Source organism: Neolamprologus brichardi, chromosome 18 (genome assembly GCF_056152115.1).
Source record: "Neolamprologus brichardi isolate AB-2024 chromosome 18, ASM5615211v1, whole genome shotgun sequence".
In the NCBI taxonomy this organism is placed as follows: domain Eukaryota; kingdom Metazoa; phylum Chordata; class Actinopteri; order Cichliformes; family Cichlidae; genus Neolamprologus; species Neolamprologus brichardi.
The window spans coordinates 30,860,221-30,888,079 of record NC_142121.1 but is presented as its reverse complement, the minus strand read 5'-3'; the positions used below and the strand labels follow the sequence as shown (position 1 = coordinate 30,888,079).

General features: G+C 43.3%; 2 protein-coding genes across 2 annotated transcripts; both read right to left on the bottom strand.

Moving 5' to 3' along the window:
- Window positions 1–660: 660 nt before the first annotated feature.
- Window positions 661–11,988, bottom strand: mmp14b (matrix metallopeptidase 14b (membrane-inserted)). The gene is made up of 10 exons (XM_087831477.1): window positions 11,423–11,988; window positions 5,052–5,200; window positions 4,847–4,969; window positions 4,443–4,750; window positions 3,844–4,005; window positions 3,499–3,659; window positions 3,239–3,377; window positions 2,999–3,149; window positions 2,035–2,150; window positions 661–1,923 (listed from the first exon to the last, which is right to left on the bottom strand). The coding sequence occupies exons 1-10, from the start codon at window positions 11,519–11,521 to the stop codon at window positions 1,421–1,423; spliced, it is 1,911 nt and encodes a 636-aa protein (XP_087687603.1). The 5' UTR covers window positions 11,522–11,988; the 3' UTR covers window positions 661–1,420.
- Window positions 11,989–13,640: 1,652 nt separating this feature from the next.
- On the bottom strand, window positions 13,641–22,894 carry sall2 (spalt-like transcription factor 2). Its single transcript, XM_006802718.3, has 4 exons — window positions 22,380–22,894; window positions 20,703–20,849; window positions 15,319–19,184; window positions 13,641–14,993 (listed from the first exon to the last, which is right to left on the bottom strand). Exons 2-4 carry the CDS (start codon window positions 20,776–20,778, stop codon window positions 14,691–14,693), a joined length of 4,245 nt encoding a protein of 1,414 aa, XP_006802781.2. The 5' UTR covers window positions 20,779–20,849; window positions 22,380–22,894; the 3' UTR covers window positions 13,641–14,690.
- Between the last annotated feature and the right edge of the window lie 4,965 nt (window positions 22,895–27,859).

Genomic DNA, 27,859 nt, shown 5'->3' with positions numbered 1-27,859 from the left:
CTAGCTATATAGTTAAGATATGTTTTCCTGCTGTGCAGCAACGGGTTTATACAGTCATCTTCATCCCTGTTTCTACTTAAGCTCTGGATCCACTCCGTGTTTTCCAACCCAGTTTCTGGCTTGCCAGTTTCCGAGCCCCAGTAAAGCAGAGTGGTGCGGTCGGGGAACAAGAAAGCTGGAGGTCCGGGGAGACTGGGGAAGGCCAGATGCAAAACAGCAATGACCAATATGATCAGTAAAGGTGAACAAGGCAGGCAAGAGAAAGATTTTATCAAAGTTTATCAAAGACTAAGTGAAGATCAAAGCACATGAAGCCGTTTGAAATTACTTTATTTTTGTACGAAAAGCTTATAAGTGAGTACACACACACACACAGTTCTGATTGAGAAGGCTAGATGGTCATCATTATCACTGTCACTAATGTTATTATTATTATTGTTGTTAATCTAACCCCTGACTAGCAATGTAGCACCATGATTCGAAAAACTGTACAAAAGTAAGTACGATGACAAAAAGGAGTCATTTTCAGGTCTTCAATTTATTTTCATTTGAGATGGATTCAAGGTATAAAAAAAAAAAACAATCAAGTTTCAAGAATACATAACCCCATTTCCCCATTCACTGTTCCCACATGTATAAAATTAAGGCCACTTTCAAAACTGTATGTCACTGTCCAGCAGGACTTTTTAATGACAATATACAAAAAAAAAACATTCTTTACATGGTGGACGACAACAACAATAATAGTAATAGTCATAATAGTAATGACAACATCATTTATAATAATAACAATAGAGACATTAATATAAAAAAAGAAAATACACTGTTGCATTTACTGCTTTACTCTGCAAGCTAATGTTTCCCTTTTATTGTCCCTGCTGGCTCCTGACATGTTGCTTTACCGGAAGATTAAGAAACACAGATGACTGTGCCGCCGCGGTTTCCAGGATTTTGTGTTTAAGTGAGGGTGTGCAAATTAAAAAAAGGGCACTTGGCCGAGCGATGAAACAACGGCGTCTGCTTACGCACAGAAACATGCAGAAACTGATGTCATGAAGATGCAGGTTCGAAGTGGAAAATTCACGAGAACACAAACACTGACCACTGACAAAAACTAAAAATATGACATTGAAAAAGGCTAAAACAAACAGCAATGAGCTGGCGTCAGTAACCGCGAGAAGAGAGGCAGAGTCAGAAAGGAGAAAATTGGAAAGAGCTGAGTGGTTGAGAGATAGAGTCAAAGGAATCTGGAAGTGGTAAGAAGAGTTGAAAATGCAAGTCTGACAGTTTTCCTTCGGCTCTTTCTCCCGTTCCGTCTCTTTCTGTCCTGCTCCCTTATCTGCGTCGAACGTTCTCCACCGCGTTTTCTTCTTCTTCTCTCGCCTTCTTTCTCTCCTCTCTTCTGCCCCTCCATCTCTAACTACACCTTGTCCAATAGAGATCGTTGGCAGTAGAGGAGTCGGCGGGGGGTACCGTAACGACGGAAGAACAGCAAGGCTGCCAACGTTGCGATCACACACACTACCAGAAACAGCGGCACAACAAACGCCGCTGCCCCGCTGCCACTATCTGTCTCAATAACTTTCACATCAATTTCCTCCTCCCTCTCGATCACCTTCTCCCGCTCTCTGTCCCTCTCTCTATCTCTAGTTCTGTCTCTGTCTTCCCTCTCTCTCTCCCTCTCTCTCTCCCTCTCTCTCTCCCGCTCCCTCTCCCTCTCTCGCTCCCTCTCTCTCTCCCTTTCCTTCTCCCTTTCCTTGTCCTTGTCATGTCCACCTCCGCCTCTTCCTCCGTCTGTCTTGGGGTCTTCATTGGGGCAGCCCATCCAGTCACGAAGGGCTGATTTGGGATATCCAGGCTCCACTCGCATCACCTGGTTGTTGAACTTCCAGTATTTGTTGGCTTTGTAGAAGTAGGTGTACGCTGAAGGGTGGAAGAAAGACGTGTAAGTAAAACACAACATGTACCAATAACTATCCAGTCACAGTGACATGTGATGAATAATCTAGATAATCTGACACATGCCACCCTTACCTTGATCTTTGCTCATGAAGGCTGACTTGATGTTATCAGGAACGCCCTGCCACACGCTAATAGTTTTCGGATAGCCATCGTCAACTGTCTGGGACGCTTCATTGAAACGGTAATAGCTAAACAGGAAACGAGAGGAGAGAAAAAAGAGAGATGGTGAACTGATGATTCGGCCACTGTTAGAAACTCTCCTGTTTACCCACATAAACAGTTGTGGGTGGACTCTGGTTTTTCCTAAAAGACCTGACACTTATCTTGGACTTGTCTCAAACTAAATACATGACTCGGTTGGACTTGAGAACAGACATAGACTTGGGTTTAGTTTTGGATAGCTTTAAACTAGTTCAATTAAATTGAACCTGCCACAGATTACTTAGAACTTGAGTTTTCTTTGCTTTAATGGTTTAGAACTTGGTGTTGATAGACTTGTTTGTGCCTACAGGACTTGAAGCTAGGCATTAGTCTTCAAACTGGTGTAGACCATTTGTAGTTGACTTGTGTAGAGTGACTCGACTTAACTTAAGAACTGTCCTTACAGACCTTAACTAACTTTCTTGACTTGCTTTCTAATGTAAAAACTGCACAGCCACAGTCAGTGTTGTCTCTGCAGACACTGCCGCTCAACTACCACGAACTCTTCTAGAACCAAAACGACCGCAAGCTGAGGTCTTAGGAAAAGTGCAGTAACGTACGCAGCTATATCCACTTTATAATCCGACTACTACAATTCAACTGCCACATGTCATCCACTTTTTATACCCATGGAAAGGCTCAGCAAGCATAACAGTTCCCTCAAGGCAGATTTGGATTGGATGGTAAGTGTTTGAGTTTACATGTTTTAACCTCATATGGTCAAAACATATCTTTTACTGGCGGTGATGTCAGGGGGAGTTTCCTTGTAATCACCTACTTTTGAAACTTCTGCATATGATAAACACACGCACACACAAAACAGACAATGACTAACTTGTTTCCCCTGAAGAAATATGTCTGTCCAGTGGGGGTGTAGTAGAGAGCAGCGTCTATTCGATCTTTGGGAAGCCCTGTGCCCATCTCTTTAAGACTCCTGGGGTAGCCAGAGTCAAGAATTGATTCGGTGAACACCCAGTATCTGTCTCCTGTAGAGCAAGAAAACCAGAGAGATGTTTTTTTAATCTCATAATAATAGTAAAACTATTTCTTTGTGATATGTTAAAGCCAGACTTACCTTTAAAGAAAGCAAATTTCCCATCATCCCTTTCAAATGCAGCATTAATATGAGTGGGCAACCCCCTCCAAAAGTGACCAATTGGCATTGGGTATCCATCCAACACGTGGTTATTACGCACCCGCCAAAACCACTTATCCTGATAGCGGGGGAAAAGAAAGAAAATTCTCAGAAACTTACAAGATGACATAGACAACAAGATAACAATCTATAAATGATATCGCTATAAATGGCCCAAACTTTCTCCAGCAGCTTTTTACCTTGAACACAAACATTTCTCCCCTGAGGATGGCGATGGTGTCAAAGTGCCCATCGCAGATGTTGGGGCCGAAGTGAGGCTTGTCAGGTGAATGTGGGGGATCGGGGGGGTTGTAAGGTGAACGCGGTGTTACAGGTGGGGGCTGTGGACCTGAGCCTGACCCTTTGTGAGTAAGGACATCGAACATTTCTTTAAACGGCAAAGCTTTAACTTTAAAGCAGCGAAATAATCTGTTTTTATCCATCTTTGGAAAGCTGTTACTCATGCTGTAATTTACAATGTAATGTTTCAGGTTAGTCTTTTCCCTAGTGTAGAATGATGATGATTAATTGTGATTTGTACAAACCATAAAGCTGCTGTATGCCTCTGCGGTCATCATCTGGAAGCTGGAAGTTCTCAGTGTCCATCCACTGGTAGAACGGAGCCATGATGGCTGAGGGGTCGTTAGAGTGCTCGAGACCCATGGCGTGACCAAGTTCATGCACAGCAACGAGGAAAATATCATTCCCTGAAACAACATCGACAAGAAAAATTACAGTTTAACAACTTTTTTAAAATTAGGCCAAAGTGTTAGACATAAAGTGGGAGGATTTTGAGACAGTCCTAAAGGGGAATGAGGAAAAAGTGCTGTTTCCTTATTTTCAAGTGACTCAGAAGCACACAACTAGACACCAAGTAGTTAAAAATAAAATCATCAGCAGCTCATGTGAAGATGTGTTAGACTCGAGGAGCTGACGCTGCAGTTTGTGTCTGCTGCATTTTTGCACACAGGTGCTCACTGCCTGAAGTGTACAAACACAAGCTGGGGCCTGTCGCGGCTTAGCTTTTGCTTTTGACAGCAAAACAGAGTCAGAGAGGTCCCCTCCCAACATTTAAGTTTTTCTTGTGTCAGGTTTTGGGGAATTAGTCATCTATTGAAATTTCAGTTTCAACATGAAACTTTACCTAACAGGTCCCGGTTTCCAACTGTCCACGGCTCAGCCGAATCAAAGTGAGTGTCTCCACCGATGCCAATGCCAGGAAAATAGGCGTGTGCCAGGAATCCCCCCTCGCCATCAAATGGGCTGCTGTCACCGTGGAAACCCTCAGCAAAGAATATCATGATGTCAGCAAACTCCTCCACTTTGTCCCGTATGTAGCTGTAGGGAATTTCCCGGAAGCGAAGCGGGGTGACGCCCTCCCACACCTTGAAGGCCTTCCTGATGGCCTCGTAGGTCTCATACTCACCCACCTTTGGGGTGTAGTTCTGTATACTAAACAGTGTGTTAAAAAGGCGAGACAGTTAATTCCTTTTTACAGAGACATAATTGCAGGCTGCTTCATGTTTATTTCATAACTCTGTGACTTACGAGAAAGTGATCTCTGTCTTGGGCCACTTCAGGCCCTGGATGGCGTACCGCTTCCTCCTCAGGTTGCTCTTGAGCTCAGCACCAAACTTATCAGGGACCCCACAGCGCGGTCGCTTCATGGCCCTGCCAGACAGTAAGACAGACCGCGCTCATGACAACGTACGCTTAAATGTGCTTGAAAAAAACGACACTGCGTGATACTCACTTGACGGTGTCTGCGTCAAAGCTACCACTGACGGTGAGGCCATAGAACCTCTGCATGGCAGCGATGGCGGAGGAGATGGAGTTTGGGGAGCGAAGGGCATGGGTTCTCAAGTCCCCTGGGGGAAGGTAGCCATACTGTTGTAGCCATGACTGCAGTGGAAAACAGGATAAAAAAGGAAAACGTGATGTCTTGCACAATATAGTGAGGAAATTCTACTTTTAGCAAATAAACAAAAATGAAAAACAGACACAAAAACACTCCGCACGTCACCTGAAAATGTTGATCATTGGTTCCTGGGAATATGAGAACAGGATGTTTTCCTGCGACTGCGATGAAAACACATTCCACGCCGACAGCAAGAATAAGCTCTTAAATAACTTCTCTCTGTGTTTTTGTATCTCGTAGCCAGAGGGAGCAACATCACTTTCAAGCAACTGGCACGTCTCCATGTCGTGACTAAACACAAAAGCTATTCAACCATCAACACTGGACTCTCCAGTATGTGTGGACTGAAAGTAGAACTGGCCTGAGGAGCCAAAAAAAGCTTAAGACAAGGACGGCTCAGGTTTCATCCAAAACCCTGACACAGACACTGAATGAGGACACAGTTAAAGTTTAAAACTCATGTTAGTCTGTACCTACATCAGTTCTAGCTAAAGTCATCGAGTTTGTACAATTCATAAATGAAAGCGGTTTTTTAAAGCATTTGGAGAGCATATTATGATGGTCACCGAGTTCTCTGGTGCTCCAAATCCCTCACTCTCAGCTAAACTTGACCTTATTTTCCCCTGGAAACCCATTTGCCTGCGGTGCTGGTTTGACATTTGGACCGGTGCCGACAGCTCTGCTACGCACCTCTCCCACACAGCTTCTCCTGAACTCCTTCCCTCTCAAGCAAGAGACGAAAAATAACACTGAGGCTATTGTGAGCGTGGTGGAAACCAAGACCCCTCTGATATTCTCCTGTACAGTGACTTTGTGAGCTTGTCGTGGCACGTTCAGGAAGCGTTTTATGGTTTGGAGCTGCTAATGACTTTTGTCTTTGTTTGGCAGAGCCTGACGTGACTTTGCAGCTTAGCGGGATCTATTATTTCAACTGGATTCAGAATTATAGGCGCAGTTGCTGTAGAGTATGTGCAGAGAAGGACATTGGGAAAACAGAAGAGAAAAAGATAGGGAGTGTCCCAGGGTGAGACTCAGGCCTTGGGCAACCTCAGTCGAGGTCTCCAGTCAAGCAGTAAAGTCAGTCAGTAATTTAACTGGGAATTTCTTCCTCGTTGCATCCAAACCTCAAAGTCAAACTCTTCCCCCCACGTTCATGTCTCTGTCTTCGCCTCTTCACTCCACCCCTTCTTCTCTGCCTCATCCCTCTCTTATGGAAAACCCACAGACTTGAGGGTAAATACTCATGAACAACCACACCCTGAGCCGCTCGATTATTGTTGTTAATGCCTATCTGCTGCTGCTAATGGATGTTAAACACAGTTAAAGCTAAATAAATCAACTCCCTTATTTTAGAGTTTTCCACTGAACATGTACAGTAAGTGAATGTGCTGACGTGGTTGTCCGACTCTGGGCTTTAGGTCGGTATTGACGCCCCTGATGTTCATTCAGCTTAACTGTTTGGCCCTGAGCTGAATGGCAGCTTTGGAGGAAGTTGCAAGTCTGATCTCTGCCTCTCTGTCTGTCCTAGAGAGACATGGAGGTCTACGTGTTTAGACTTTACTCCTGAATGAGCCCTTTCTCGTCTTGACTCACTCATGGAGCTCCCGTGGACACATAAAGAGTCACTGTTACAGCGCGGCTGCATGAGCGGGAAAAAGAGGAGCACAAGGAAGGAAAGATGAAGGCTAGTGGGATTTAGAGGTTGTAATTAACGGTCATAATGAAACGCCTGCAGTTTGCTGGGATAAACAAATAAAGGTTTTGCTTGTACCAGAGTCAAATACAACCATTAGCAACTTGGATAATTTGCCACAAACGTAAGAGATGTTAAGGCCCGATTTGAGCTCGAAACCATATTCTTCCAGTTCACACATTCCCTGTTTTCTTTTCTACAAAAGGCCCAATTTTGCCCTCGGCTCAGTCAAAAGACTGCTGTTGAATGACACCGAACACTTGTTTTAACTTTAAGGCTCCCACACCTCATTCATAGGTCCCACAGGTGACTCTGACAAAGTCTTATTCACTGTCGCACCACGCTATTTTTGCCCACGGTAATAAGTGGAGCAACTAAAGCAGCAGCAGGAAGAGGAAGTGGTGAGTATTTAGAGAAGAATAAGAAAGGACAGTCTAAACGAATACAGTCTTTTGATGTGAAGCAGTGGTTTCCAACTGCCCCCCCCCCCCCCCCCCCCCCCACACACACACACACATCAACTTATTTACTACCAATGATTTCAAAGCTCAAATGATATCATGTTTCCTGTTCCTTTACTTGTTGTTAACTATGGAAAAACATGGAGGTGTGACAACTGACTTAGTGTTAGGCTGTCCATTTTAATAGATTTTACTACAATTTGAGTAATGAGCAACACTTTAAACTGATGCCTGGAAGCACTTGTGTTAAATGTAGTCATCACCCCTTGATATTTACCCATGCACTGAGTTTAAGTAGGGAGCAAAGGAACCTTGCCAGTCCAGCACTTTGATGTAAAGCTCACTCATGTGCAGCGACTGACTTTATTGTTTAATGGAAGACCTACAAGAAGCAGACAATGTTTGCTGTGGATGTTTCTAGGCAGTGTGCTCATTTTGCATAGGATGAGGAGGAGAAGAAGAAGGCATAGCGAGTCAGTTGTTCCATTTGCTGAAGGCCAATGGAAAGAAACTCTTGGTCAACAGCGATGGGAGTCCAACTGAGGCATGCTCAGTATAAAGCGCACACACAGGGCAAGAGAGCTCATCATTACATATCCACCCACTCCATCCAGAAAGCTGTGATATTCTGTCACATGTCATAAATGTATGAAATTATGACTCCCACTTTACGTGCAACAGCAGGTTACGGCGCCTGTGTGTACTTCAGGGAGTTTATTGTGGGTAGGATCCCTCCAAAACCTTATTAACTTTTTCTTTTTTCCTCTACTTTATAGGCATTTGCCCGCTATGCTCTTGACTCAGGAGGGCATTTACAACCTCTCTGACCCCTCTGGCCAACAGCTCCTGAGCACACACAAGCAGAAACCCCTTTGGTTGTGTGTAATCCCCCAGCTGGTGTCTATTAAACAACTTCTCTCTAGACACCAGAAAGAGCCAATGACACAAGAGTGGAAAAATTCATCTCTGCCAGTGTCATTTGAGGAGCCAGTCAATCCCAGGAAAAAGGAAGAATTTTATCCTTAAAAAAATTTGGCCTCTTTGTTTTAGTTTCAGGAAATTAGATGATGACTTTGAACATTACCTTATTTCCAGTTAACACCTTTCCCCAAGGAAAGACCACCCACTGCTGATTATTAAAACAATGGCTTCCTGGAAACGATGCACTCCTGCTTCCTCTAAACGACTAACAAGACTAGTCCAGCATGGGACTAGTATAAAGTTACCTGTGTAATTGTTCTCTTTGGGAACCGAGGGAGTGTGACATCCAGTACACTCCCACAGGATGTGTGCATGACAACTATGATCTTTATCCCGTCTCGTACAGTTGGACAGTTGCTTCATTTTCCGTCTTTTCCAAAAAAGATTGCATCACTCCCATCTCCACAATAGCCCCCTTTCTGGTCTGCGACAGGCTCCTCAGTGTCCTCCCTGCCTCGCTTTCATCATCTCATTTCATGACAATTTCATGACAATTAGCTACGAGCTGAAGTCATTCTTTGTACTGAATGACCTCGGCATGCAGCCATTTCTGCAGATTCGAGCACAGGGGGGAAAAAAAGATGTGTGTGTGATAGGCAGGTGGTTGCTGACACACCAAGCTGCCCACTTCCTGTCTCTACCACACGCCACAGGAAATGAACTGTGTCCACACAACCTCTATATCACAAAACAGACCCACTGACCAACACGTAACCACTGATCTAATTTTATTTATTGTTAATAAAAAAATAAATTAAAAAAATCCCGCTGACTTGTGGGTTTGTGGAGGCAGCATATGAGGTCAGATTTCCTCAACTGTATGGAGAGTTTGGTCTTATGTTAAAAAAAGAAAAGAAAAAAAAGCACTTTTTGACCATTACTTAACTAGCGATGGAAAGTCCCGCTTCCTGCGGTGCAGACGTTTCACATGTTTATCATCCTCATTAACTTCCTTATTTGATTGCACATTGTAGACTGATGCTATTCTTGATGAATGTGATGACAGAAAAGTTTTTTTTGTTTTATTTTGTTTGTTTTTTTTTGGGGGGGGGGGGGGGGGGGGGTTGCATGACTTCTTATTTTCCAAATAAATAAAATAGGCAAGACATGTTCATCTAATTAATTGAAGTTCTTCACCGAAGCCCAGATGATCTGCAGCATTGCTCGCTTTAATTAAAGAGGCTTATTATGTTCTTCCTTATTTATTTATTTTATCCTGTTATAGCAGTGCATACTCATATTTAACAAGGCCAAAGTTTCAAATGATGAGATCAGTGTTTACACAGGTAATCCCAGTTGAGCAAAAGCTCAGACTGCTGTAAATACTGGGTTTCAAATCGGTTTTCTCCTCATGGTTCTTTATGATGTAATTGCCAGGGGATAACCCTAATATGGGCATTTCAGATACCCAGCTCTGCCTGGGAAAGTTAGTCAATCAGAAGAAAGCTGACTGAACAGGACAGAGTCCTTGGAGCTAAAAGTGACGTTTTTTCAGCAAGCAGATGAACTGGGTGACAAATAAGACTGAGAATGTGAATTATTTTAAACTCGCAGTCGTGCAAAGTAACAATAGATCCAAAATAAAATATGGAGTTGGAAATCAACCTTCATACTAGTATTTTGAAATTATCAGGTCAAATATCCACTTTATATCTGGCCTTTATCATACTTGTGGTTCACACCGGTAGCTAATGCACTTTTTTATGAGAAAATTCTGCACCGTAGAGTATTGGCTGTTAAAATGTGCTGATATGAAAAAATTCCTTGAAATCTGCTTGCCTAAAAGGAGTTGACTTAACCACAAGCCCATCTTGACAAAATGTAATCAAATCTTTCCCAGAAATTATGAATTATGTAGGCGTCACATTGTTTACATTTTTAGCAGATGGCGCTTTGCAGTCTCTGGTCTAAATGTAGGTCAAATGAGTAACTTCGACTTCGACTTCCACTGGCATAAAGCTGAGCTATAACTGCATTGGTCACAGGCAGGATACTTCAGGCGCCACTGTATGTAACAAAACATGAATTCTTTGATGTCCTGTGTGAGCAAGACCTTGCCCTATTTTTTCTAATGGCACTGAAGGAAGCAGGTGTGTAGGAGTATCATCACAAAGTCACTTCCTGGCACATTAACACAGAAGTTCCTAACTTTGCTCTGACTATGGGATTTGAGAGCTGCTGATTCTGCAAGAAGAACAGACCTAAACAGACAAATGAGATCAGAACAATACAGAAGAAGATGAGAAAGGAACAGATGTGAACAGCAGGGGGAAAAATCTCAGCTGTATCTGCCTTGATAGTAGCCAGCGCTGTTATTGGAAGATATTGGAAAACTTTTAGTGCTCAGTCTGTTGTATTTTTCCACAGATGAGAAAGGGTGAGATGCTGCAGAACCTCTTTCTTTCTGTAATCCCCCCCCCCCCCCCCCCCCTTTGGTGCTGTATTCAGACATACCTCAGGACATATGTCAACAATTACATCTCCCCATCCCTCAGTCCGTTCCCGCAAAAATTGCCTCAGTCTCTGCAGCGACCACAATACAATTGAATGCATTTCTTTTGCTCTGGCTCCGCTGCTTTTGCCCTCTCAGCATTTCTGTGTTTCACGAGCGTTATCATCATTAAGGGCTGCTTCCTCTAACCCAGGGTCAGAGCCCATTTCCCATATCCCTGTGCCAACAACAGTCAGCTGCAGAAATTATTATCAGGATGCAAAGTTCTAAAAAATTCTGTATAGGAGCCATAAAAAAAAACAAGCTCCACACAAAGATTAAAAAGATGAATATAATAATAAACAAAAAAATGCTATGTATTATTAACTCATAGATAGAAAAAGATCTCCTTAACTTTAATTATATGTCACATCTGTCTAACATTAATAACTGTTTTGCTTAATTTCTCAACTCTGAGTGTATTTATTGGCGATATACATGTTCCAAGTGTACATTATCTATGCCTTTATGGAGTATTCATCCAGTTTTAATCCAGTTTATATTTATCTAACTTTAATCGTTTAATGAGCATTTAAAACTTTATGTGGTTTTAGTCCTGCATTCTGCATGTTTTCCTCACCTCTGGATTGAATTGTCGCTCCGTCGCTCCCTGCGCGCTCAGCTCCCACACCACCGCCAGCAGCAGCAGCCGGGCTACCGATTTCAGCTTAGGTGCCATCAGTCAATTCTCAAAAAACTTAACAAACGAAGAAGATGTCCTCGGGAAGGTTGCGCGATTCTCTCTCTCTCTCTCTCTCTTTTGTCAGAACATTATCTGTGTGGGGGAGGGAAGCATCCCAGGCGCAAAACTTTGGACTTCGCGCAAAACACACAAAAAAACTGTTTCCCTGTGCAACCGGTTGCCAGGACGATTTAAACTATTAGACGTGTTTCTCCAACATGTACATTCTTCTCGTGTTTTGGTGAATTGGCAAGATTACAATCGGACGTTACTTGAAACGAGAACTGAGAAAGGGGCTCTGGAGCCGCAAGCGGTGCGTACTTTATGTCCAAATTGAGCTTGCGGTCTGCTCCCGATGTTGCAGCCGACTTTGATGGAACTGTCTTTGCTCCTCCTGTCCTATCTTTCTTGTCGGTTTATTTTGACCCCCTCTCTCCTCTGCAGACGTGGTAGTTGATAGCCTACTTTAGTTGGAAAGTAAAGTGAGTAATGTGAACCACCCCCCTCCGAAATAAGCCCGCCCCTTCAGAATCAACCGGATGACCCATCGGACTTGGCGCGGCTCCTCACTGGGACTAAAGCGTTAATGCGCCCTAAACTGTAGGAAACTTGTTGTTTGCAGAAGCGAGCAACTCAAGCTGTTCCAAATAAGGACAAAATACAAAAGTTTATCTGGGAATGTATTCAAGATTTTAGTTATTTTAGTGTGATCTGTCAGTACAGTCATCTGCTTCGCTTCCATGAATATATGTGATAATAACCGATCATCTATATCTGCCATCTGCCATCTCTTTAGCCAAAAGCAGCCTTTTCCCTAAAACCTCGTTTCAATCCGAAGATAGTAGACTATTATGTTGCTGCTTTTTAAGTCTTTTAATATTTAACAAATTAATTTTCTCAGATTTTTTATAAAGGGTGTTCAAAAAGTGCTCAAATGCACTCTAAACATCATAAAATAATTTAGCTACACGAAGCAGCAAACTGTGCTAAAAAGGGGGGAATTGCGCCCTCCAGTGCGCTACTTGTACACATCCAAATGTGCGCCTTTTGTCTTGCATGCTTTTCTCATTTCTTTTTCTTTGTCCTCTGTTTTCCAAAGAGTGTTGCATTTGTTTCCTTTCATAACTGCAGTCTTGTTTAGTGTGCATGTGTTAAATTCCTCTGTTTTTTCTTGGCGTTCATATAAGATACAATAATTAAACATGAGCACTCAGACGGATTAAGGGCTTTACTAAAACGTTGATGTTTTAGGCTGATGTCAGCACTGGTAATATGGAAATCCCCAATAATGCCATCTGTATTGTTCCACAGATCATTTGTGCTGACGTCAGTATTGTTAATATAAATCGCTTATAAATCATTTTGTGTCATTGTAAAACGTGTAACATTGTGCTGTAAATATAAAGTTTTAAAGAGCTCAAACAAAGAAAGTGCTTGTAGTTAATATATTGCTTTAAAGTTTGGAAATGATCCTATGGAAACTGAAGTGTTTTCTTAATTCATGTGACCCTGACCTTTGACCTATGACCATGAAGCATTACATACTAAAATGGTGTATTTTGTTATCTTTTTCCTCATGACTGACGCAGAACTGGCTGAAATCTTTGGCTTCTAAAAGCTGTAAAGACCTGAAATTTTATGATATAGTGCATGAAACATTATGGCGTCACTGTGACGTTGTAGGAATTTGAAAAATATAAAGTGTGTTGTACGGCTCTATCCATGCCCTTTCTTATCGTATATTACTCAATATGGATTCTTGACATTTATTTTCAAGGTTAACTTTGACCTTGGGTGCTAGAAATGAAGGTGAAGGTCAAATGCTTAGCCAACCTAGGTTCTCATGTCCCCCATGGCCTAGTACATTGTTGTGAAGTTTGAAGATGATCCATAAAAAAGTTGTGTTTTATAGAGTTTTTACTGATTTTCAACATTTAATGTGAAGTTGACTTTCCCCTAAATTAAATCAGCTGGAGATTTTATTGGTCTGTAGCATCATACAAAATCTGAAAATAACATGTTGAAGACTGTGGATGCTAGAGTGCTAACAAACAGACAAACTGAACCGACTACATACTCCCTCCCTTTGGGGAAGAACAAGACTGAACAATATATATTTTTTCCCAAATTAGTTTTTAATGTGGAGATACTGAAATAACAGCGTACAACAAACAGACATAGATTTATTATAGATTCTATACACAAACTTAAAGTTTTAGTAACTTTAGCAACTGAAAGGGTTTTACAGATAGTACTTTTGGACCAAACGACAATCATAATACTCACAAAGCTGAAGGGCAAGGGTCACACAAAGGATCGCACCCTCACTGGGCTCACAAAAACTGCAGGTGTGCTTCTGGTTTGACGGGACAAGGTAGTGAAAAGGAAATCACAGCAGGAGCAAGTAGTTTTAAGAGCCACAGGACGGGGACAAAAGACTCCATATACACCCCCCCTCCCTCCCTCCCCCCGTAACACATTCATATTGTTCACCTTGTTGACTTTTACAAAGCAAGATGTAGTTTTAGATCCAATAATTTGTTTACTCATCCTTATCAGCAAAAGGATTCTCTTCATATGAAACACACATGGGTTGGCTGTAGTATTTTCCAAAATATTTTCTTTTGGTTGGCTCGAGTCTCCTTTGGTGTCAGATGGATGAGATTTGGTACATGCCACAACAGAACAAAAGTGTCTACATGTTTACAACACTACCAAAAATGGTTTAAACTGGTTATTGTAGCTTCATTTCCTATGACTCAAAGCCAGTAATATCAGATTTATCTATCTGAGCCTGTTGGGATGTTTAAACGTAATATGAATTATGACCCATTCAAACATTTCAAATTTTACTCTGTTAAGAACGTCAGACAGACAATGGTAGTTTCACTTTTTAACAAATCCAGCTAAAACTGGGCTAATTTTGTTACTTTGAATACACACTTTTTTTTATTTGCACTACAGCTGTCTCTTTTTTAATACAACAGGACCAAGCTGATTGACTCACAACTTTAAATATACAAACATATTATTCTGACTATCATTGACAGGCAACCTGAAATGTGTTAAGGAAGCAGTACTAATGATATGCCCGTACAGTTACACCAAGACGTAAACAACAATCAAAAACACCGTAACATTTACCAGCCAGTTACGGCTATGCGAGTTATGACCCTTCGCTGGACTCTTCCCCAGCTTCCTCGTGGGCTCTTGGATCCATCTGTGACAAAACAGGAGATTTTGATGATTCATTTTCTCCTCGGCCTGCAGTGGTTGGGTCATCAGTTGGCTCAGCGCTGGTGTTGAGGAATGCTTGATACTGGTTCCAGAAGCCTGCTGAGCTCCTAGTGGCTGGAATGTTTGAGGAAGTCATAGATGTAGAAGAAGGAAGTTGGTCAGTGGAGGAACGGCGACTCCGGGCTGACGGACGTGATGTTTTGGATACCACGCCGTGATGCTTCATGTGCCCCTAAAAATGAATGGAGTTGAAAGATTTTTATTTATAATCATCATCTTGTAAAGACAAATCTTAATAGAAATTGGGTAGGCTACAATTGCACAGCAGAGTTAATTTTAGAGTCCATCTTAATTCAATTCAGTTTAATTCAATTTATTTAGTGCCAAATCACAACACCAGTCACCTCAGTGTGCTTTATATTGTACGGTAAAGCACTTGGTGACAGTGGGAATGAAAAACTCTCTTTTGTCTAGGACAAAATGCTCTGGTCAACACAGTAATTGTGCCAACATAACTACACATCTTATTGATATAAATGATGGAACTTGTTCCTTACCTTCAGCCCACTGCGACTGGCGTACTCTTTTCCACACTCAGCACAGCAGTAGGTCTTCTTCTCAGGACGAGACATCGGAGACGGGAGGGTTGGAGCAAGGTTGATGGGGCCAGAAGCATCCAGTATTGAACTTGAGCCGAATCCACTTATGCCATCTGCCCGTTCTTCCCTCCCATATGAACTAAAATGAAAGCTTTGACGTGTCTCTCTTACAAAAGTGGCTGTTTTCTGGGGTTCGCCTCTTACTTCTGCTCCAGTGGTGTCTGTATCCTCCAAAGCTGACGTCAGCTTGGGTTCTCCTTCTGGCACAGTTGCTTGGTCTTGCTTTGGTGTTGTGGGTGGAGATGAGAGCTCTTTATCTTTATTTATGGGCTCTGGTGATTGGGGCCTTGGAGAGACTGGGTCTGATTCCAAGGTTGTTGTTGTATTACCGTCACAAAGATTGGGGTTAGAGGTGGTGCTGGGACAGGTGTAGGAAAAGGGATCATCGAGAGCAGGTGTGCTTTGCAAGTCCTCTACGTTTGATTTGGAGCCAAGGAAGGCATCGGAAGAGGTAGATACTTCATCCTCTCCACAGTCCATCTCAGTAGCAGTAGGTGATTCTGTGGTTTTGGTAACACTGGAAGTAAATGGTGAAGGGGTAGATTTTGGAAGATTGAAACCAACAGTGGCTTGTGGAACTTGGTTGTCTTCGCCAGTTGGTGAAGCTTGATCTGTCTGCTGGGATGCTGGCAAAGGGACACTGACAGTAAGCACAGGGGGGTCTGCACTGCCTGGTGGTGAAGTCTGTGTGGTGGGATTCATAAAGGGGTCAGGGCTAAGGTCAGAGGGGGGAATGTGGTCTGGGCTGGAGGGTGCAGACTTGCCTGGATTTTGAGTGAACTCAGCTGATTTCATAGTGTCAGAGGCAGGGACAGAGGCAACTGTTGCAGTATTAACTTGTTGAGTTGGAACTATGCTCTTTGAATGGCCTGCGAGGGGAGGTGTATTACTTGAAGTAGCATTTGGGTCAGTGCACTGGGACTGAGATTGTACCAAGGATATGGCTTTAGAGTCTGCTGGCATCTCATGTGCAGAATCCTCTGTGCCATCTGGAGGCAATTGTCCACCAAGGTGCATACGGATGTGGTGCTGAAGCACGAGAGCATTAGTGAACTTACGTTGGCACAGTGGGCAAGAGTTCTGTACACGTGCATTGGGGGGCCGGGCATGATGGGTGGCAATATGGGATCGCAGACTGCCTTTGGTAGAGAAGGATCGTCCACATATCTTACATGGAAAAGGCCGTTCTCCGAGGTGTGTGGCCTGGTGCAGCCGCAATGCTCTGGGGCAGCTCAGCACTCGTAGACACACCCCACACTGATTGGATGTAAGGTTACCAGCTGGATCTGTAATCAGTGATGGTAACATGCCTCCTGCCATGGCACTTGCTCCATTGGCACCCATGCCTAGGGCAGCTACCATTTCGCGAGTGAAGTTTGAAACCGAAGTAGTAACAAGGCTAGAGGACAGTGGAGATGCCATGACATATGTGGTAGAATTGCTGGCATTTGTGAAACTACTGTTTGCTGAAGTTGCTAAGGAGGTAGTGGTACTGCCAGATAACATTTCCATCACAGAATTGGAAGTATTGGAAGAACTCCATGGAGAAGAGGAAGGTCGAGGGGCCTTCTCTAGCTTCTCAACCAGCCTTTGCAGCTTAGAGGTTTCCGATGTAGGAGTGGGGGCTATGGAGGAAGGCAGGGAAGATGCATTGGTAGTTGTGGGTGGACCTGTGACTTTAGGAAAAGAAGAGAAAGGAAAGGAAAGCTGGGAATGGCTTGAAGAAGCATGTTGGTGGGAGCCTGGAGCAGAAGGTAGAGGGGTGCGGAGCAAGCCCAAAGCTGGATGGTTGTAGAGGGATGAGTGTGCAGCTGGGGTAGAAGAAGGTGTGGAGACAGTTGGGAAAAGAAGCTTAGGTAGGTGGGCTAGCTGGGAATAGGCAGCAGGGGAAAGCACTGGGGCATGGGGAGGAGTGTTTTCATCAAAGTGATGCTGCTTGGCACCCTTGAATAATCCTGTGATGGCAGAAGATGAGGACAAGGAAGGGTTTGAGAGAAGGGAGGTTGCGAGAGATGAGGTGGAGGAAGACGATGAGGAGGATGAGTTGGATGAGCCAGTTGTGATAGATGCTGCAGCAGCTACCACTGCAGCTCTGTTAAATTGCAGGAGAGAGTGGGAAATCAATGCTAGATCAACACTCGGGGGCAGGGGTAGGGAAGATGGGGTCGACCCTCCAGAAGCCCCTAGTGGTAGCCCAGTACTAGAACCACTGATTTCCAAACTGTCTCCAGATGTTTCATCCTCAGCCCTATTTTTTCGCTTCTTCTGTATCGTATTCATGGCACTAGTACTGCTACCGCTGCTCATGTTTTGTCCCATATCCGATCCCGCAGTACTCCCTAATGCAATCCCAAACAAAGACGGTGGCAGAAGTGACAGCGAAAGCTCGGGGTTTTGTTCTCTGTGCCGTAGGAAATGAACTTTGAGGTTACCTCGTGTAGTGAAGCGGCTGAGGCAGACTGGGCACTGGTAGGGTCGTTCCCCGGTGTGTGAGCGGAGATGTATCTGCAGGGCTGAATCACTGCTGAACATTTTTCCACAAAAGCGACAGGCATGCTGGAGACGGCCGACAGTGTTGTTGGAACTGGATGCAGAAGAAGATTCTCCTCCGTTAGAAGCAGATTGCAGAGCATGTTGTGAGTTTGGGACTATGGGTACTGATGTGGGGAGGGGTGTGTTAAGGAAGGAGAGACCACTGTGCCCGCTCACTGAAGTAGTATTTGGGGACTTCTCATGAAGATACCGACTGGGTAGCGCTAATGACAGTGCTAGCGGATAGGTGGAGGAAGCCACTGTGGTGGCAACAGAGGAAGAATTCAAGGGAGCTGATGAGCGAGAGCTCACCCTTGTGAGACCATGAGCACCAGCTGCCCCACCTGTTTCCTCCATCTGCACCTTGTTAGGCTGCAGGATTTGAGACAAGGAGGTGCATTGCTGTGTGGGCTTGTTGACTGCTTGGGAGGGAAGCAGGGAGGAGAAACATGCTAGAAGAGGAGCCATAGAGGTGGAAGGCTGAGATGCAGTTGGCTGGGTTATTGGACTAGATGCCCTTTTACTGCCTTCCAGGCAGAGCTGAGGCACAGAAGGGAGAAGATGTTGGGCAGGTGTGTCTATGCTATAGGAGGCTCCACCAAGGCGTAGGACCTGTCTACAGATCTCCTCTGTTATCTGCATCTGGTGAATTTGTCTTTGCTGCAACACCCGAAGCTCCTCCAGGATCAAAGCTATGCTCAGCTGGGTCCTAGAAGGTGCACCCGAAGCAGATGACACTCCAGGGCTTGGGGTAGGTGTAACAGGACTCGGAGGGCCTTCGGGCACACGACTGGGGCTTCCAGGGTGTGGTGGAGGACATAGAGAAGCAGAGGATGAGGAGGAGGAAGAAGAGGTTGTGGTGGTGGCTGATAATCCCAGCTTGGGAGAGGCCATTTGTGAGCTTCTGGGAGGGTAGTTAACAGCACTTACGAAAGCTGCGGAATTGCTGGCAAACAACTTGAAGCCAGGTGAGAATTGTATGTGGGATGTGAGAGGGGAGTAAGGGAAGTCTGGTGAAAGGGAGGGCTGTAGGTCTTTGAGAGGCTGCTGGTGGGGCTTTATCGGTGAACAAGGTAGGGATTGACCCTCAGTAAGTTGAGAGGCGATCTGAGAGCCCTTGAGAGATGAACAGAGCGTAAGGGGCAGCTGGGAGCTTTGAGGAGAAGACAAAGAGCACAAAGTAGAATCCGTGATAAATGAAAAGAAGTGTGACTTCAGTGCCGAGGTGTCATCTGCAGGTATTGAAAAAAGAAAAAGGAAAAGAAATTTAGGTGGCTACTTCACGTGAAGGGTATGAAAAAACAAATGGTCTGTAGTAGGTGAATTTTGGCCTCAGGGGTTAATTTCCAGCCAACTAAACTAAATGTTTTTTCCTGTTCTCTTTGTGCTGCTTCTTTACTGCTGTCTGCACACAGACACACATGCTTGCACACAAACACACACATGCACTCAGAATATACTACTCACCCGCAGAGGAGACCACCTTGTTTCCAGGGAAACACACATAAGACCTCCACTTCCCTAAAATAAAATAAGATGCAATCTTTCATCTATGCCTTTCTTTCTTTCTTTCTTCCTCCATTCAGCCTGTCTTACTGAAGAGCCCATCCCCCACTGGCCCAGTAGGGGTGTCAAGAGTTAGTTCTTAGTCAAGTACTGAACACTTTGCAGGGTATCTGACTGGCTAGTAAAACTGACTTTAAACAGTTGGGGGTCCCATTCCTGATAGGCCAGCCAGAGGAAGAGTTTGTCGTGCAAGCAAAACAAAAAGGCCATGACAGACATGACGACTCAGCAAATATGTTCTGCAAGCAAACTCCGTAACACTTTGTATACTCGCGTGCACCCAAATGCATACAGAACTTCCTGCTGTTAGCTCAACAGCTACAATTTTGTGACACAATGGGGTCCCTATTCCTGTAACTGAAGTGGACAAGCGGACACAAATACACACAACTGTGTCTACACACACACGCGCGCGCCTTCACATACACGTCTTCGTGAGCATGTTCATGCTTCAGTGGCTAGCAACAAAGCTGAATGGGGACAATGGGCTGCTGCAGTTAGAACACCTTATACAGTGCCCCACAAAGTTTCTTTTTCCTTGACCTTCTCGTGCTCACGTCTTTGCTTCAAACCCTAACCCTTTTCGTAGCACACGCCTTCAGAGTCACCTTGCATTGTTTTTCAGTGATACTGCTTTCGATTTATTGTGTTTTTCTGAAATGTGGGTGGTCTGTGTCTTTGAAACTGGCAGTGTGAGAGGAGTGAAGATACTTGGGTTTAATAGGGCCAAGGAAGCAGCTTAAGGCTTAGACCTGCACAGAAGGAATTAAAGCGTCTGCACTCAAATTATTCCAGCAAGCCATTTTCTTAGCACAATGCTATAACATGCACATTTAACTTTGGTTAGACTTTTAGCGCAAATGAACTCAAGTCAAACACTTAAATTGAATGAATAAAAGGCTGATTAAGAGTAAATGATTACATCTCTGTCAACAAAACTTAAAATATAAACAGTAAAAACATATCTGAAGTCCCAAAGAAGATAATGGTAATGTTAATTCAAACTGTAAATGTACATCCTAAATAAGCACTACATTTTAATGTACGTGCACGTGTCCACTATTAAAAGGCACAAATCGCATGCTAAGAAAAGGCTACGTCTCCTATACTACGGCATCCAATGTGAATATCGTCTTACTTATTATTGATCATTGTTCTATTGATTTATATAGTCTATGTCTCACCATGCTCAAGTTTCCGACAGGCACCCAGGGTCAGGCTCATAAGCTGCTGGGGTCGTTTCTGTTTCCGACGGGACATGCTTCAACAGGATGGGACCGACGCAGGGGCGCATTGGCCAACACACAACTTTTACTCTGTCTCCCTGCGCACTGAAAAAAGCAGGCAACTAAATTACTTAGACAAAAAAAATGAAAGAAAAAAAAGAATTAAATAAATAAAGACAAACTACAGTATGGTTTCCAAAAATCTGACACCGGGTGATCCGGTTCGATTAGACTTAATAAAGTGGCTCCACGTTGGTGGCATTGTGGAGAAGAGGGGGGGAATACAAGAACCAAAGAGGCATGTGTGACAGTTTCTCTCAACAAGTCTTTCTATTCTGAAAACACGGCGTTGGCCCTCCTTCTCTGGACACACACACACTCGCACACACGCATACACACAGCTCACTTGTTCATCCACTACTTTGCATTCAAATGGCGAGTGAACACCCCATCTTTTGAGCCGAGAGTCCACTGCTTCTGTTCGGTAAACCCTTACACATTTACGCACAAGTTCATCACATTATGAGTCCTCCCCGAGCTGTCGATTGTTAAAACGTAAAAGCTAATAGTGCGCAAGGAAGGAAGAAATCCGTATCCGCTAAAACCTTGTTTCCCGAGACTATAAATCAAACGCATCCTGTCACGGGGCGTGTTGTCGAACATCGACACTTCAAAGTGTGCGTGGGCTCTGTTCCCCCCTCCCGACGCCTCCACAAACAGCCTCCTGCGTGAGCTCGGTGAAACAGAGCGCCTGAAATCAGGTGAAATTTGCAACAATGACGTCGAGGGAGCGCAGCTGAGTGAACATCACCCTCTCCGAGCCTCTCCAACACATAAGGCCACTGACTGGAGACACAATGCTCCCTTTTCAAACCTCATCACGGCTGCTTAGCACGTGGAGTTGGAAAAAAACACAGCCATGGTGAAGAGAAAAATACATTTTCCACTTGGGCCCCGTGACAGTCCCCCACCCAAAGAGCATCCACCTTCTCCCCTCTCTTACTGGGGCTTGGGCAGAATAATAATGGAGCCAAAATTCTAAATCAGTAATTAATACGGGTAATAACCATCCACTAATCTGACGTTCTTAACAGCAAGATTATATTGGGCAAAAGGCTCTCTGTCCAAACCAGGCAGTGATTTCGGAATATTGTAGGGATTAAAAAGGAAATCATTTGGCTAATAACCTACGTGTCATTGTGTAATCGCTGGTGTTTTGTAAAAGAGAATGAAGCCATAACTCTAATAGCAGACAAACAATCGAAGCGGATAATATCATCGCTTTTAACCTGGTCTCCATCATTCCAACAAGGCCTTCTTATTCTTCTTAATATTAGTATGATTTTCGTGCCATCTCGCCAGTTTGATCGCGTATACAAAGGCTGAACGCGCGCGCGTGTGTGTATGTGAACACCAGTGTTTGGAAACCAGGCTCAAAATCTGGCCCTGAGATGCGCGTCCCCGCTACTGTACGGCGACCTGTTGCACGCCACGCGCGTTCCTACATCATAACAAGTTATGATTCATAAATATTATGACTTCTCCGGAAAAAAATGCAGTCCCGGATGTGCATTTCCCCCACAGGCCGCGCGTCGCCGACACAAGCCCGTTAAATATAACACAAAGAAAACTTACCATGTTCGAAACGATGAATTTTTGGCAGCGATATTGTGTAATGACAGGAGAGAGAGAGGGAGAGAGAGAGAGAGTGGGGAAGCCGGGGAGCTTGTGTTGGGAAAGATCGGCTCCGTCTCTCAGCCGGGACACTGGCGCAGCATTTTCCTATTCACTGCCAGGGATGCGCAGTCACACAGCCGCATTTTTTTCAATTATTTATCTCCGTAGAAAACCGCGTTCTTTCTCTTATGACAAAGGGTTATTATGCCTGAGTGTGTTCACCCAGAGTCCAGGGTCAGGAGCGAAAGCAGGACCGGTGCAGATAGCCGTAGCCTGCTCGCTACAAGGGGAGGATTATGTTTTTTTCCCCCCTTGGCCGTAGATTACGTGTCGCTCTTCCTCCCCTCTTTGTATTTGTCGGGGCCTGCTCCTGTCCGGCCTGTCTGCGCTAGCTGCGGTACTGTCTGTCTGTCTGCTAAGCTGGCTCGGTGTCTGTCTCCCTGTCTCTTATAATTAATGGCCCTCGCCGCCAGACGGTCCTTAGGGAAACTGTGACCACGGTTACCTCCACATTGGCTCTCAGTGTGCATGTCACATAGGAGTGCAGGCCCGGGAGCGCGCACACCTCTGATGCAGACATGAATCCATGTAGGATTTAAGATTTGCGCGGGTGACAGAGGTTCCCATTGATAAAAAATAACAACCACTACTGAGTCATAGTATTAACCTCCTAGGACCTGGCGTCCACATATGTGGACATCACATTTTGGGTTATTTAGACCAAAATACTCAATTTTGCTCTACAGGGGCCTGATATCTACTTACGAGGACATTATACTGCTACTGTTCTATCGAAATTTTAAACAAATATCCTCATATATGGCTCTCATTTTTCTTAGAAACAAAAATCAGATAAAAAAGATAAATAAAAAAATCTGGTAATTCTTTGTTTTTACAGTCATCGGTTCCCAATATGCCCAAATATCAAAGAGAAATTAAAAATGCATGCCGTGGAAGAGTTTTTAGGTCTTAGGAGGATAATGATTTCTTTTTTTTTTTCTTTTTCAAGGTTAGATATCTCTGTAGATGTAGTCCACAGACTAATGTTGTATTGAATTATCAAAAAAAGAAAAAGTGAGCAGCCCACTTGAGCCACTCTATCATTATATTTCGTTCATTTTGGAGACAATAATGTGAAAGTAGAAGTAAGTGATGATATAAAGAAAAATTCTAGTCTCCTCCAGAGTATTTACAGGCAATTTATCTTTCTTTGGTGACCCCTATGAGAAAATATGAATGATTCCCCGGTCTGTTCATGCACCGCTTATGGTAATGTTAAACAGTGTAAAAAGCTTCTGCTGTGAGTTTCTTTGTGCATTACAACACTTATTTTGTCAGCTAATGATGTAGTTGTGCCAGCAGCGTCATTTCTTATTTGTATTACTGTCATGATATTGATTATTGTCTTATCTTAACTCGTAAGAATATCCCCCTATAAGCAGACAGGTGCGGTGGTTTGTGTGCTACAGCAATAAAGCCACTAGGTGTCTCTCAAAGACATGTTAAAAAAGAATACCAGTGCTACGTAATTAGATACTGAACGAGTTTACAATATCTTTTTAATCACAACATTAACTACCAAAGTGGTCAGTATGCGTATTTTAAAGGAATGCAAGAAAATCCAACTCAAAACTCAAAAACAAAACAAAACAGAAACAAAGAAACACTCAAAATTGAGTTCAGGTGCATCCTGTTTCCACTGATCATCTGTCAGTTTAGTCTACCTGTGGTAAACTCAGTTGATTGGACACATCTATATAAGGTCCTATAGTTGACAGCGCACGTCAGAGCTCAATCTGAACCATGACGTCCAAAGAATTGTCTGTGGATCTTCAAGACAGGATTGTATTGAGGCAAAGATTTGGGGAAGGGTAGATCTGCAGCAGGAGGTCCCAGTGAGCACTGTGGCCTCTATCATCTGTAAATGGAAGAAGTTGGGAACCACCAAGACTCTTCATAGAGCTGGCTGCCTGGCCAATCTGAGCAACTGGGGTAGAAGGACCTTAGTTACACCAGCGTGTGTGGAGGAAACCAAGCACTGCTCACTAGATTGAGTGGAGTGCAGGTCAGACCACCAGAGGAATCATTCACATAGCCTATTGATTCTGAGGCTGTGTCCCCTTTGTGAGAGTTGTAGAAGATTGTGAAATGGTAGACAAAGAACAAAATTGTGTCTGCTGCCACCACCAAACCTATAACCCCCTATGGCTTCACTTCTGTCAAAGACTTTCTATCTGGCTACAAATAAGCCTGCAAGGCAGATAACAGAGGACGGTGACAACTAGAATCTGGTTTGGTCAAGAAGACATGATCCAGAGTCAAGTAGACCAGTGAAAGTATCCAAATGGAAAATGAGATGAGGGTGGATACCATTGCAGTTTTTGTGCAGTCCCACACTGGGCAGGTCATGGTGAAATACTTCTCTGCAGAAATCAGTAGCGTGAAAACCAAACTGGAGGTCAGATCAGTGTGCACTATTAAAAATTCTGCTTATGATTAAGACAGTTGTGGTCCTGACCTGAATGACATCTGACAGGAGCAGTTTTATGGCAAAGATCAGAACTGCTATGTCTTCTTTTTTTATTAGACACAAGCAGGCATGGCAGGCCATGAAGCTTTCAGGCAGTGCATCTCACATGTTGTAGAGTGTGACGCCTGAGAAAATCCAAAAAAATTCCCCCAAAACATAAATGAGTTACCTGCAGAGTCAAAATCCTACTATTACACCAAGAAATTAACTAAATAGTAAGAGAAATATCCATAAAAGCTGTGATATGATTTAGGTTTAAGTGACAAAACACAAGGACACGAGGATCTATTGTACAAACTTATGAAGAGGGTCCATTTCTTTCATTGAATTACTCACCTGTGCATCCGTGGTTTATCTTTTTCAATGGAAACATACAAAGCATTTAATAAAAACTTAAATACAAAATGCATATTGGGGATTATGTTATGTGTTATTGTATGCATATTTAGCTGGAAATCAAACTCAACAAAAGACCATACACGGTAGCTGTTAGTGGTCACAACGGAAGGGCAATGTGAATGTCTGCTGCTTTTTCTTTCCTCCACTTGTCTACAGCTAGATATCATGTTGGTATTAAAAACACACACGAGGAGGATTCGATTATTAGTCAGTGTGATATATTATGATATATAATTTCTTCTTGTCTGTAATTGTCTGTACAACCAAATTCCCCCCTGTGGGACAATTAAATGATTATTCTATTTTCTCTATTCTAATGAAGCTCGTTAATGACAGTTCTCTGCTTTGTTGCAACCTCTGGTTGTGAAAGTCCACACCTGTACGGCTCACATTTTATAACAATGACAGTGTTGCACATGCTGCAAATATTTCATTTTTCTAGTTCAACAACTGCAGGCATTCACCGTTCCAAGGTCTTGAATGATACAAAGTTGAAAAAGAGAAACATCAAATTTCATTTGCTTCACATTGCCTTGTGTTGCTCACATCACTTCCTGTTATCTAGATTGCATTATACCTTAGTTTGTAAAGGGAGCGCAGTACTCAGTGTTAAGGAGAAGATATTTGTTTTTATTGTTGTTAGGGGCCTAATTGAGCACCGTCCTGACACCTTTACATTCATACCACTCTCCAAAAAGAAGGAAAATGGGACAATGGTGGTCTGGCTGGACCTCGTAAATACCTACATGTCCTTACTCAAATAAAGGTAAAGAGACAGTGAGTGCTACTATAGTTCAGGGATTATGCTTGACTACTCTAACAACCTCATTCTGATCCTCTTGCCTTGTCATTGAGACTTACGTTAAAAAAGTGAGTTTTGGATGCACCATTTTACTCTTAAGAGTCTAGTGAATAAAGAGCCCTTTATGATCCATCCATCCATCCATCCATCCATCCATCCATCCATCCATCCATCCTAACCACTTTTCCAGGGCGCTGAAAATTATCCTACCTGGCAGTGGATGAAAAGCAGGGTACACCCCAATGGGCCACCAGTCTATCACAAGGCTAACCCACTAGATAGACAACCATTCAGGCTCACATTCACACCTACAGCCAGTTTAAAACCACAAACCAGTGAAGAAAAAGTGTTTGCAGCCTGAGAGACACACTATCCAAGCCGCAGCAGGGAACCCAGACTTATTAGGGGAGGTTTAAGGCCTCTGCTGCTCAGAACCTACTACATGCTGGATATCACTGAGGCCAGAATTTGTTTTAACCATGGGTCCAGAGAATAGTCGCAGTTATGGTAGCACCACATGGGCACGAGCATTATCCCCCGTCTGATGGTTTTAAGACCCAAAACATCCTATGACTTTAGGAAACATTACTGATTGAAGAGTCCAGGATATTGTACTTTCAAATTACTCATACTGTTAAGTCGGTTAATAAATAACAAAATAGGGTTTTTTTTGTTATTTATTAACTCTTAGCTTCATGCTTAATTCTATGAAGTTACATTGTCATTAAAAAACAATAACATTTGAATATTTCAAGAGCTAATTGGCTTTTGTATCTGACTGTGGCTTGTGTTTCTTGAATGGATGTGGCAGGTCTTTAAAATTTTGAACCTTTATTATAATGAAAAAAATGGATGTCATCAGCTCTTGTAAGTTCACGTGTCTGTTAAAGCATGAAAACTACAGTAAGACCTCAATAAAGGATGCTTCCTCCAAATTTTTAGATTTTTCATCAGAGATGCCAGGAGAAAAAATTGCAAACATGTTCCCTTGACAAAAGTTCTTTGATTATTTGCTTTTCTGTGTACAACCTTGTGCACCGCATCTTTGTGCACACATTTCAACCCAATCCATTTCTATACTGAATATTCTGAAGGTCGTGTTTTTAATTGTAAAAAAGGCTTGGGGAAGAAAAGAAGAAAAAAAAAACCCCAAGGTCTTCTTTCTCATGTGTGTGCATGGAAATGTTGGCAGAAATAAAACAAAATTATTTTGTGTAAAGCTGAAGACCTGTGTTTAAGAGCAAATAACACACATATATTTGTATTCCTTAAGACAAAAAGAAAAATTAAATATAGAGGTAAATACCTCGCCCTTCTGAGCTTGCTGCATATATTGTTTGTTTTGTCCCCAGTATCACTGACTGAATGGTTCACGTTGATAGTTTTAATTGTGATGGGAAAATACAGTAGTATGCATGCGTGTTTCAACAAAAAAACAAGCCTCTGTTATAAGTTCACTGGCCCGACAAAATCAGGTAAAGCAAAGCTCGCTGAAAGCTGCAGTCATGCTTCTGAATGACAAAAACAAACGTATGGAAAGTGTTGGACATGTGGGACACACACGGTGTAGGACAGCTAGAGAGGAAACGCTTTATGTGACGCTGACATGATGTAAACTCTAACCCTAAACCTTGTGTCTTCAGAGTTACCTAATCGATTTCCCTGCCCCACTCCCCCCACCTTTGCCCTTCCTCCCATCTCAGGATC

Excerpts from the sequence above, each read along its gene's own strand:
- mmp14b (XM_087831477.1), bottom strand. The coding sequence starts at position 11,521 with ATGGCACCTAAGCTGAAATCGGTAGCCCGGCTGCTGCTGCTGGCGGTG. Across the intron at positions 3,378-3,498 it reads GAGAAATGTTTGTGTTCAAG|GATAAGTGGTTTTGGCGGGT; the intron begins GTAAAAAGCTGC and ends CCCCGCTATCAG. Across the intron at positions 2,151-2,998 it reads TATTTCTTCAGGGGAAACAA|CTATTACCGTTTCAATGAAG; the intron begins GTTAGTCATTGT and ends TTTCCTGTTTAG.
- sall2 (XM_006802718.3), bottom strand. The coding sequence starts at position 20,778 with ATGTCCCGTCGGAAACAGAAACGACCCCAGCAGCTTATGAGCCTGACC. Across the intron at positions 19,185-20,702 it reads CTGTCGGAAACTTGAGCATG|ATGACACCTCGGCACTGAAG; the intron begins GTGAGACATAGA and ends CAATACCTGCAG. Across the intron at positions 14,994-15,318 it reads CCAGTCGCAGTGGGCTGAAG|GGGCACATGAAGCATCACGG; the intron begins GTAAGGAACAAG and ends ATTCATTTTTAG.